This window comes from Montipora foliosa, chromosome 7, assembly GCF_036669935.1.
Source record: "Montipora foliosa isolate CH-2021 chromosome 7, ASM3666993v2, whole genome shotgun sequence".
Lineage (NCBI taxonomy): Eukaryota > Metazoa > Cnidaria > Anthozoa > Scleractinia > Acroporidae > Montipora > Montipora foliosa.
In genome coordinates, this window is record NC_090875.1 from 14,755,299 (window position 1) to 14,767,798 (window position 12,500).

A 12,500-nucleotide genomic window follows, 5' to 3' on the forward strand; every position below is an offset into this window, starting at 1 on the left:
AGTTCACCAATTCAGTCAAACTCGGTACTTGAATATACACAAATGTATTACAATTCTTACACACCCTTGATCTTATATTTTTACTTCTTGGACTAAATGTGGCAGTTTTTTTAGGAGCTCATCAAGTTGAGACTCTATCTCCCATCCGTGGCCTAGAAGTCAACCCTTTCCCGGATAAATTTATTTATAGAACGCTTCCTTTGGGAGATTCAGCAAGCTAGTTGTTGTAAAAGGCAGTAAAAACAGAGCTACCTCTGCGTCAACGGAAATATACGGTGGCCAGTAAGGGTCATGCTGGTGTTGTTATATTCTGCAAGTCGAGAATTTCCTATCTCGACCTATAACGCGTAACCCTAATCCTAACCCTAACCCTAAGTCAAGATCTCGCATTATAAGCGGGATCTTGTCTTACAATGCGAAATCTCGACTTATAATGCGATTTACAATACTAGATCTCGATTTATAAGTCGAGATCTTGACTTAGGGTTAGGGTTATAAGTCGAGATAGGAAATTCTCGACTTGCAGAAAATAACAACACCAGCATGACCCTTAAGGGTCACCGTAGAAATAGGATAATTTTCGAGGGAAAAACCTGTTCCTAAAAAATAAATGTACTCGGGAAAAGGTACGTTGATGCAGAGATAGTAGAGATAGCTTGATGAGCTCCCGATTTTATTCAACTGTTATTACTATCATGTTTTGTTCACTACTCGCAATTTGTGGCGTTACGATTACGGGCTTGCAAAAACAAAGCAAAAGGTAATTAAAAAACCATATATTAAACTACTTACTAACCGAGCTGTAGCTCGAGCCGTACTGGGGAATATTGGCCCTCGGTCGTTTTTGTACGGACCTCGCTGCGCTCGCGGTCCGTACTGCCACGACCTCGGGCCAATATTCCCCAGTACCGGCCCTCGCGCTCGGTTAGTAAGAAGTTAATATTTCACAGTGTTTCTTTGGTTTTATCTCGATTCTTTCCATCTTCATAATACTTGTTTAACACAACAAAGTTGCCATAAAACTTATCCCACTCACTAAACAGTTTCATTATATTTGTACCTGAAGGACACGCTTCACTGTTGCACGATTGAGACTGGGAGCTAGATCCCAGACAGAGTGCTCCGCCATTGCTTGGAGGAGGGCTGGTGCATTTGCGCATGCGCACTTGTGACCCATCACCACATGACTTACTGCAGCTGCCCCAGGCCTCCCAGAGGGACCAACCGCCATTGACTAAGCAGAGGAAAAAGTAGTTAATATAAGGTGTTGAGCTAATTGTTGTTGTACACAAAGAGATTTCTTCGCATCTGCAACAACAAGGCCTGTAATTATTTTCCTTGACGTTTGAATATAGGTTGACAAAACGTTGATTTTGTTCTTAAGGATCAATTTAAGCAATTATGGATTCACGAGGCACGGCCGAGTGAGCCCACAACAAATTTTGACCACTGTGATGAACAATATTGTAGTTGAAAATAATACAGACAACACTGAACTACATTCGACTTGTTTTTACCACAATATTAAACGCCAAAGAAAGATTATGATCCAAGATCATCACACAAAGAAAGAGCAAGCGTGGTCTATAACTCTTCCGCAATCTGATTGGTTTGTTTTACAAAGTGAGCGTTCCTGATTAGCTATTACAACTGCGTGGCACATTGACACGAGCATGACGCAAGAAGCGTTGTCTAGATTCTTATCGACAGCAAATTAGCCAATCAAATTTCGAGATAACAAGCAATTGTGGTCAAATCGTCATTTGATGTTCCCTGAAAGTTTATACTGAATACTTCGTCCGAGGAATGTTTTTGTTACTGCGGTCTATTTCAGTATTCTTGTTCAGTATGGTAAAAAGTTGAAAAGAGTCGTCGTGTGAAATGTATTCACACGGCATCTTTTCTGACAGGTGATCTTAAACTTACCGTCAAGAACTGTGGAAGTGAACTTTGGCAATTACCTGGACAGTGATTCGTGTTGCAGGGTTGGGACTGAGAACTAGTTCCCGAACACATAGCTCCACCCGACGACGGAGGTGGATTAGTGCAAGTGCGCATGCGTGTTTGAAATCCACCGCCACAAGTGAGACTGCACCGGCTCCAGCCTTCCCAAGCAGACCAGCCACCATTAACTCGAAAAAAGGAGAGTAATAAATGTCGTTAGTTTAAGTAAAGGCGGGTACCAAAACGTCAGCCTGTATCAAGAGTGAATTACGTAAGAGCGTTGTTATGGCATAGGTGGGCTCCTCAGCACAGTCACAAATGAGTCTATTTTCAGAATACTCGTTCCCGCAAAAATCAGTTGTCATGTTCCTGGAAAAACATTGCAAAAGATGTCACGCGTGACATTGGTTCTTCTGATTGGTTAAAATTGGCGGCCCTTTGTTTGTTTCGCGCGCAAAGTGTACCTAAAAAAAGATCCATTTGTGGCCGTTCTGGGGCAAGACCGTAAAGTTATAGATCAGCACCCTTATCTAATTCACTCTTGCCCATATACGTTGAACATGGAGTATATTTTGTACTCTGGATGGTGTATATGTTACTTTATTATTCAACACATTGTGACAATGTCCAAATATGGCCATAGCGCTCTCAATATTCGCCGTGTGTACTCTGCGATAGACGTACTTTTGTGTGTTAAGGCGAAAAATGGTAGTTTTTCTAGCTTTTTTCCCGATAAACGTAGAAAATTGTGCTTTGTCATCAATGTATTGAACAATAAAACAATTATCCTGCGAAATCTTGTGGAATATCACCTGATTTTAGCCAACTCAGCCGACGGCCTCATCGGCTAAGTATCAGGCGATATTCCGAGCGATTTCGCAAGATAATTGTTAAATATGTACATGTATATGCCTTTATGACACCAATTCACCAATTCAGTCAAACTTGGTCCTTGAATATACACAAATGTATTACAATTCTTACACACCCTTGATCTTATATTTTTACTTCTTGGACTAAATGTGGCAGTTTTTTTAGGAGCTTATCAAGTTGAGACTCTATCTCCCATCCGTGGCGTAGAAGTCAACCCTTTCCCGGATAGATTTATTTATAGAAAGCTTCCTTTGGGAGATTCAGCAAGCTAGTTGTTGTAAAAGGCAGTCAAAACAGAGCTACCTCTGCGTCAACGGAAATATACGGTGGCCAGTAAGGGTTATGCTGGTGTTGTTATATCCTGCAAGTCGAGAATTTCCTATCTCGACCTATAACGCGTAACACTAATTTATTGCATCAACGTACCTTTTCCCGAGTGCATTTATTTTTTAGGAACCGGCTTTTCCCACGAGAATTATCTTATTTCTACGGTGGCCCTTAAGGGTCATGCTGGTGTTGTTATTTTCTGCAAGTCGAGAATTTCCTATCTCGACTTATAACTCGAGATCTCGACTTATAACCCTAACCCTAAGTCAAGATCTCGACTTATAAATCGAGATCTAGTATTGTAAGTCGAGATCTCGCATTATAAGTCGAGATTTCGCATTGTAAGACGAGATCCCGCTTATAATGCGAGATCTTGACTTAAGGTTAGGGTTAGGATCAGTAGAGATAGCTTGATGAGCTCCCGATTTTATTCAATTGTTATTACTACCATGTTTTGTTCACTACTCGCAATTTGTGGCGTTAAATTACGATAACTTGAAAACGTAAACATAGAGCAGCCTATATACCTGGAATTACGCATTCGTTATTGCTGCACTTTTGGGATTGGGAACTGTTTCCTTTGCAATCATTGCCTCCACGGCACATGCGCTGACGAGTTCTCTGGCCTCCATTGCACGTTTTTGAACATGTGCTCCATACTCCCCACGAAGTCCAAACACCGAAGGCTTCAAAAGGAATCAGATGATATCTCAATGAAGAGAACAATCGAAGAAAAAGTTTAATAAACTAAGTTTATTAAACTTTGTTGTCGCCACTCAGCCTACAGTCAACTCTTGTTATAGCGGACACGCTCGGGGACGTCATTTAGCGTCCGTAATAGCGGGGTGTCCGAAAAGGCGAGAGTTGACTGTATGTGGAAAAGTGCAGGACCAGGACCGGCGATTATCCGTTTTAATTATAGCTTTCTTGTAGACTAGGTCAGAAGCACATGGGGTGCTTGCTAGCCAATCATATTCCTAGTATTATCAATGATTACCGCAGCGTCTGCGCTTGGATGGCGCATTATTTATGTTCTGCTTAACAAATGAGCAGCAATGTTCTATCGGGTTTATTTCATTCGTTGATTCATTCATCACGGGAACATTAGAACCAACAAATGACCAGCTGCCAACATTAGTGGCTTCATAACTCAGTTGGCTAGAGCGTCACATCGGCATCGCGAGGTCACTGTTGAAATCTCGAATTTTTCAGACTCCCTACGAAATTGCTAAAAGAGGCCATTTCCGAGTTTATGTCTGCCTCCTCTTCAAAGCGAGTCTAACTGCACAGTTTTTGTGATCGTAATTAGTTCTACTTAACATATGAATGAAAACTAATTTTGATAAGAAAAACCGTCGCACTTAGACTCGCTTTGAAGAGGAGGCAGACATGAACTCGAAAAAGGCCTATTGCGTTCATAACTGCGAGGGTCACAGCTTCACTTGAGGAGTGTTTAATCGGGTTTAAAGCTCATGCACGTCAGGAGCCCATCTGGAGCGTGCAACCTCCATACAGTGTCTATGAAACGGCGTTTTCAAAAGTAGGTTTATTTTTAAACTAGCCCTTCCCGCGAATTAGGTCAAAAAACAAAGGCAGTTCCGGTTCGGTGACCCTATGACGTCAGCTGAATTTCTTGTAATTGGTCATCGGGCTCCTGTAGGAGTCTCATTCACGGGAAATTCAATCTAAAAATAAATCGGCCTGTGAAAACGCCGTTACACGAACACAGTAGAGTTGTAGGCTCCGGGTCATGGGTTCCTGTGCACGTGATGTTTTAGCAGTGTCTAAATAGGCTGTTAGGTGTTTAAATTATTAATGACTTTTTGATTAAACTGTCTAAAAATAGCTCGAATGAAGAAAGTGTGGTTTTGCGTTGGAAGGCACTGAAACACGAACCTTTCGCTCCTTCGAAGGGCTAACACTTGAAACGTCCCCCTTATCACCTTCTTTGATAAAACGGTTTGTTTAAATGTCCCAGTTTTGGAGCTCCAAGCTATGAATTTCTGCTATTTACTAAATTTGCAGGCGCTTAATATCTCTCGTATTTAAGAATTTAGCAGAATTTGGCGTAGTCAGCTACCTCTTGATAACCTCATGGAAACATATGTTTCGTGGCATGCTTCTACTGCATTGTACAAATAAGCTCACGGCTATCTCTCTCGGCTTGCTTACTACGCTCTTCATAATTCTGCGAAATCTCGTCTTCAAGCGCCAACTGCCAAACTGCGTTTTGGCTTCCATCAATCATACTTCCGACGACAAGTCGAGAGTTGATCCGAAACTACGGACGCCTAATTCAATTTATGGGTGAAATAACCCACCAATGAAGTGAAGCTATTAGTCTCTCCCCTCGGGGCTTTTCAGGACTGATTTACAATGCTTTGCAGGGGACTTAAACCAGACGGCTTGTTATGCAGTTTACAAATAATTTTAGGAGGTGATAGATGCCCTCGTCCAGATAAGGTCAGACTACAACACCGGGGACTATAAAGGGAATCTTATCGAATAGTGAGCGGTTTCTATAACGTCCCGTATTATTTAATTTCCAACGAGGGCCATGAGACGGTACCTCTGGTTTACAGTCCCTATCCGAGAAGACTTGAAAGTCAAACCATTTTCAGAGGTAATTACAAAGGCAGCGCGTTCTCCTCGGTTATTTTAAGACCCTGATTGTTGGCCCGGCCGGAGTCGAACTCACGACCTCCCGCATGACAGCCCGATGCTCAACCAACTGAGCCACCGGTGCGTGGTCATCAACCAACCAGCATCTTTGGTTCCCACGGCAAATTCGAACTTTCGAACTCGACGCCGATGGAAAGCGAAAGGGAATCTTTTTACTGAAAAACCTCTAAAAGGATATCATGATGGCATTTGAGCTGTGAACTAAACAAAAACTCCAATTCACTTTTCGGAGGTGGAGTCGATCTTCCCAGCTATATTCGATTGATGGAAGCCAAAACGCAGTTTGGCGCTTAGCTCTGAAGGTGAGATTCCGCAGAATTATGAAAAATCGCAGTAATTGGTCGTACCTTAAGATCGGTGCACTACACTTACCGTTTAAGGATCTACTAACGTTGTAGACTGAAACCAACCAGTGACCTCCGAGGCCGTGAAAACACCAGGGTACCGCACGTGCTACGGTGCTGATGCTGTCTCCATTGGGTCCCCAGACACAAACACCATAGTTTGTGATAGCAAAATAAGTATACTCATGCGCAAGTGCCTCCTTTGCGCAGGCTAGAATCACGTGACTCATATTCGGATAAAAGTTCCAATCGATTTGATATCTGTAGTCAAGGTATACAATGGGGAATAGCCGATTATAATAGCGCTCCTGAAAACACCCCGAAGATGTAACTTTTACTAGAAAAGAGGAAAAAAGGCAAATCATGTTAATCAAACGATATACGAAAATTCTACGATTTTATTATGAGTAGGAACGTACAACTTCATTGCATTTATGAAAAGGCATTTTAAAAGACCGAGTTATTTTTGGATTAACTTTCCCGAAAAACCAGACCTTTCCAACTAATCATAAGTCTTGCATGAAAAATTATTACCCATGGGATTTAGAATAGACGTCACTCGTGCAAGCAAAATCAAGTTTAAGAACTCGTCTAAAAATAGCTTGATCTGTGAAAATACCGTTACATAGTCCTAGTACATGGTTTTCAGACACAGATAACATGATGTAATGTACAATTGCTGGTGAACGAAAAAAAGAAGCTAATGAGAGATCTTTTGTTTTCGTCCACCAACATGGCGGCGATGACGTAACGTGAAAACTTATCTACCGCTAGATGGTTTTCGCCTGACGTCACAGCAGCCATGTTGTTGCACACAACAATAGAGAAAAATATCTTTTGGGAATTTGTCTCTATTATAATGCAAAACATGAGCCATAATTTCAGTGCTATTGTTTTGTGCATCAACATGGCCGTCTCATCACGTGACTACTGCCCGAGCGGCACTTACTCTGGTCTACCAACTGAGACACCAAAAGGTTCGAGTACCGTTCAGGCCTGGATGTATTAGGCTTGCTTGCACCTGCTTAAGTTACATGTCTAAATGTGATGATTTTCTTAACTTTCATCTCATGAAAATTCCATGGAAGTGAACTTCGGATTATGCATTTCTTACTAGCGAACAGGGTTCAAGGTCAGTACTACAAGCCGTATGCGCATGCGTTTTTTTCCTTCCATTTCATTTTAAGCACAATTGGACAACAACAAGAGTCCATTTCTTGTTATCAGGTTTGTCCCCATCAGCGTCAGAAAAGTGTCTATTTTTAAACCAAGATTTGCGGGAAAATAAACAATAGACTAAATGTTGAACCTAATTCAAATCTCCTGGGGTTAAGACTCTCTGTGCATTGTATTTGCATTATAATTTAGCATTCGCATTTAAATGATATTGAAATATTTGGAGCAAAACGTTCAATTCCTAAAGGGATTAAATTGGGAACAATATTGAGTTAGCCGACTTGGTCTATTGTTTATTTTTTCCGCAAAACTAGGATTTCAAATAGACACTTCTCTGACGCTGATGGGGACTGGGCCAATTTTTGGTAAATCTTACTCTTTTCTGATGGACTCTTGACCATATATTGAAGTAAAGAATTATCGTAACTTATGCAGTTATGGTACAGCCCAAGAAAACGAGTTTAGGTCTCTGAAGGGAGCAACAAAAACAATCTTTTAGATTATGATGGACCGTGGTATAGAAAACTGCTCTGTAAATTTGTCAATGGGCATAGTTACTCAGAACGCGAGTACAATCTGGGAGCTGTAATAATAACAATTACAATAATTAGACAAGGTTGAAGGCTCATGTACAATACAGTTCAGGCATTTTGGCCCCTTGTGGAGCTTACATGCCTTAATTAATGTGACGTGGCCGGGATTAACTTCATTTGTTTAATACAGAATTACCAGGCAAATGTCCTTGATTTGTCACTGAGCCAAAATTTTCGGTGAGATAAGGAGTCTTTAATTAATCACAACATATTCAAACAGGAGTAATTTTTGTTCGTCCGAAGGTATGAAAAGTATTGTGGAAAGCGTACAAAGCCTTTTTGTTTATTATTTATTGCCATTTTAACTTGTCATAATATCCCATTTGAGCTCATTTTTTAGCCCAAAGTGGACGATATGTTCTGCCAATATAGACCTCTTTCTTTTCTTTTTTCAACTGAGACAATACTGACAGAAAAGAATATTAACTGTGATAATGTAGTATAATCCTTCTGTCTTTTATTGGCATTGAACCTGAACGCGAAAGAATATTTCAAGAAACTAACAAAATATCCCTATTTTTCCACGAACTAGAGCTCTAGAGAATTTTGAAAACTGTCGCGTGATTTTCTTCTTTTCTTTTAGGAAAAGTCTACATGCTTATATATAGAACGACTTTCTATAACCTCTGGCCTGAGTAGGTTCATTACTGCAAAGTAAATAATCTGATGAGAAATACAAAACTTGGCTCGACTGATTATGATGATTTCCTCGGTAGTAGTGAGATCACGCGAGATCGATTCGCGGACTCGCAGGACATGATACGAGGGTTGAGTTTGTTAGTTCTCTACTCTTCTGCTCGAGGTTTTTCGCGGGTTACTTCGATCATCAAAGACCAACATTTGGTGTGATCTCCCTTAATTTTATATAATTTACTTGACAGTATCCCCAATTATTATACGACTAGCTCTGTGAGCGGGCAAGATGAGCCAAATCCTGCGAAGTGATTGGCTACCCGAGCGGGCAAGATGGAGCTATCTTGCCCGCTCGGGATTCCTCGCTCGGTCCCGCAATATCAAAGATCATTTTTGGTGTTTTCCATATAATAAATCCTTTATTGACCGAGCCAAGTTCTTTTTTTGTGTGTTTATGGAGCGACACGAAGTCGAGATCCATAAACACGCAAAGAAAGAACGAGGCCAATATCCAACCATCTTGACCAAAAAGGCTTGGTCAATAACCCATATATAATAAAGTACTTATCTTCGTCCAAGTAGCGTTGAGACTTGATTAATTTAGCATCGAAAATGAAGGTCTACTCCTGGTCCCTAGAGCGAAATGGATCTTTTTGTCATGAAAATAAATCAAACATTTATTTACTCACCTTCGGCCAAAGTTGGAAAACTGAATGTGAAAATTGCCAATACCAGTGTCCACAGTATGGTCATTTTCCTGAAACGTGATGTCTTAAGAGAGAGAGCCTTTCGTTAGGAGGGTCTGATCTTAAAATCAAAATTTAGATTTCACTTTTTAAAATCTCTAAAATTCCTCTTGTTGTAAACGGGTTAACGCAGTTTTTTTAGCGTACGATTGCGAAAAATGATTTTGGGTTTGGTTAAATCCACGATTTCTACGATGTATGTATATTTTTTGAGGAAATAAAACTCTTTGGAGCTACAATGTAGGTGTACATACTTGAAAAGTTGGCAAAATCGAGTTTTCTAGTTTACTGAAAAGAATTTTCGTCGATAGAAAATGTGATTTTTTTTATTCATCGATTCATAGAAAATCTCTTCAGTTCTGCGGGTAGTAATACACTGAATGGTTTCTCTCTGCATGCCTGACTGGGACTGTCACAGTTTCGAGACTTTCAAAAACTACTGACATGTTGGGTATTTCGGAAAGGACAAAGTAAGTGATGTACGATTTTCTTCAAACATGACACCCATAATGCACATCGGGCAGGACTCTAAGACTTCTAAACAAGACTCGAAGCTAAGCGACGTTGCCATGGCAATCATTTAACTTCCGGGTCTGTGTGATGTAGGGCATTCACAATTAGTTCAAGAAGGGACGAAAGAGTGTGGTCTCTATTGCTAATATATCTATTGATCTAACATAAAAGAACTTGAGTCTAGAAGTGGTCATGATATCACAAAGAATCGCCGGAGCAACCGTTTTTCTTAGTTTAATGTTCGTACTGATGCCAAATTTGAACAATATCACCAACCTGCATTCAAAGATATCAATGACTTGGCCATATCTCTTCGAAATGAAACCATTTTGACCTAATTGTCCACACCGTTGCTTTTTAACATGAGACAGAAAAACTAAATATTCCTGAATTAAAAGAGCATATTTCGGGCTTAAAAGGAAATTATCATTCTTTTTCAATTTAAAAATGCTTTTAAACAACATAACGTTATTTTTTCACGGTAACAGAGACCCCACAAAGGACTGAAATTAAGAGCACAATATTTCAATGTTTCCTCGAAAACGCCAGTGCATGTTTAATCGCAGACAATAAAAAATTAACAAAGAGATTGATTCAAGAAGGCCCAATATTATCTCTATTGCTTCGTATTAAGTGCTAAGCCTTCATCGTCCTTTGTCACAGCAAAATTAAGACTTTTTGATCGAGCAGATATTGTGCAAAAGCACAAGAAAAGCAAGCACTGAGCCGAGGCGTTTTTGACAACTTTCCCATGTCAGTATCAAACAAACTGGACAAGAATTCCCAGTAATATTTTACCTTTGCAATATCTTTCCACTTTAATAGAGTTGTCTTGTCACGTTTCTACAAAGAAAGTTTCAGAAAGACAAAATTTCCCAAACCATGACATGTTTTCTTCTTAATTTTTTTTTAAATTTAATTTGATTTGTTTAATTTTTCCAAATGGCTTTCAATCTTTTTGCTAAGGAAAAAACGTCGACCAGATAATTTATGCGCGCTTACAGATCTTATTCCGAAATGTCTCTTGTTTTTAAAACTTAGTTTCATCTCTTGGATAGAGCTTTTTTTGTCACACCACAACCATTTCGAGATGGAACGAGCAAATAAACCAAGAGATAAAAGGTCGAGAGCCAATTTTATATTAAAATTAACATCTTGAAATCAAGTTTTTTAAACCTAATTTTGAAAGATACAGATACGATGATTGTGGGACTTGCTTTAAACTTGAAGACAAATACAACAATTAAAGTACTGGTTTTTTTCAGTTGTTCTGCACTATGACATTATAACAACGCAAATTCAACTAAATTTGATGAATTACCGATTGAATCTAACTTGAATCGATATCCCATGCAAAGGGATATCTGAATTCACTAGGATTGGGGGCGGAGACAATATGGCAAATGTGCCTAAGATAATCAATAAACTTGATCTTGACTTTTTTCAGTACTCAAGTAAGACAAACCTTTTTTCCTCCTCTTACCGTAAAACAGCAATAAGATTAATTGCAATCTTTTCACTGCTTAATTTACTCATGTGAAAAATCCACTAATTATCTACAACACCAACCATCTTTATAAGTAGTATCTAATAACCTGTTATTATTCAGTCGCAACTGAACTTTACACATCTGCTGTTAGTAGTAAAACTTTAAGTTGCAATCTAAAGGAAACAGTCAGTGGATCATCGCTTCCCTTAAATCCTTAAATTATCGTTTTTTAGTTGAAAAAAAACTTCATTTTTATCAAGTTTCAAACCAAAGAGAAAATCATACACTTGAAAGCTTGAAAGCTATGGTAAATTAAACCGATTAATCGAAAGAATAATCATGCTTCACTCACCTCGTTCTTCCTTCCTCTTCGTTCTTCCTTAATTAAAATGTCCCCATGCAAGACTTTAATCCGTCCCTTTGCGAAAACAGTTGAATATGAAATAAATTGAGAGGGTTTTGTCACTTATATAACGGTGAAAATTATTGTTTTTTAATTGTTTCTTCAGGAACAATGGACAGGAAATGTTGAATTTATCTGTTGAAGAGAAATTAAAAATAATTTTCTAAAAATGAGAAAAAAGGACTGGTATTAGCGACCATATTTTCTTGTACTGTCATAATGACGTTGGAGAAGATTTCCCCGATCTTTTCTTGTTTTACAAGCTAAATGAAAAAAAGGGAAATAACTCACTTTTTAATTTGATATTGGCTTTTAAAATTCCTTTAAGGACGTTTTGAAAAGTAATGTTCATTTTCAACGATTCACCTGGGGTGTGAGTACAAATACAGTCGAACCCCTATTTAGCAGCCACCCTCGAGGAAATGGAAAGTGGCCGCTTAATATTTTAAAATGTCACACCCCCGCTAAGTCCCAGGAGTAGGGGGACCCAGGTCTCAATGGACTAGTGCATAATCAGATTAACCAAACATTTCAGTAACGTATACTTATGGAATCAATTTGAAGACTGTCCGTACGTCAGCGTACGGACTACTCGAAAAGATTATGCAATATTATTTTGCATCGCTAGCTGACGAACGCGATAGCTGCCAAGGTTTTCGTTACATTATTGCAATTGCTCGGAGAATCTTGTATACCTTTGCAGCGCGCGGAACCAGAAAAAGCAGCCAGTAGGGAACGGAAAGAAATGTCATTACGTACTGATTTCTCAAACCATTT

The 12,500-nt window shown here is 39.4% G+C and overlaps 1 protein-coding gene across 1 annotated transcript in view; it reads right to left on the reverse strand.

The window, feature by feature from the left end:
- The window catches only part of LOC138010752 (uncharacterized), a 21,741-nt gene extending 10,028 nt beyond the window's left edge, over positions 1–11,713 (reverse strand). Inside the window, exons 1-7 of the mRNA XM_068857726.1 lie at positions 11,673–11,713; positions 10,630–10,674; positions 9,262–9,343; positions 6,199–6,507; positions 3,672–3,830; positions 1,962–2,132; positions 1,061–1,234 (exon numbers count right to left, since the gene is read on the reverse strand). Coding sequence (XP_068713827.1) covers positions 1,061–1,234; positions 1,962–2,132; positions 3,672–3,830; positions 6,199–6,507; positions 9,262–9,325 — 877 coding nt within the window. The 5' untranslated portion in view covers positions 9,326–9,343; positions 10,630–10,674; positions 11,673–11,713. The remainder of the gene's footprint in view (positions 1–1,060; positions 1,235–1,961; positions 2,133–3,671; positions 3,831–6,198; positions 6,508–9,261; positions 9,344–10,629; positions 10,675–11,672) is intronic.
- Positions 11,714–12,500: the final 787 nt, after the last annotated feature.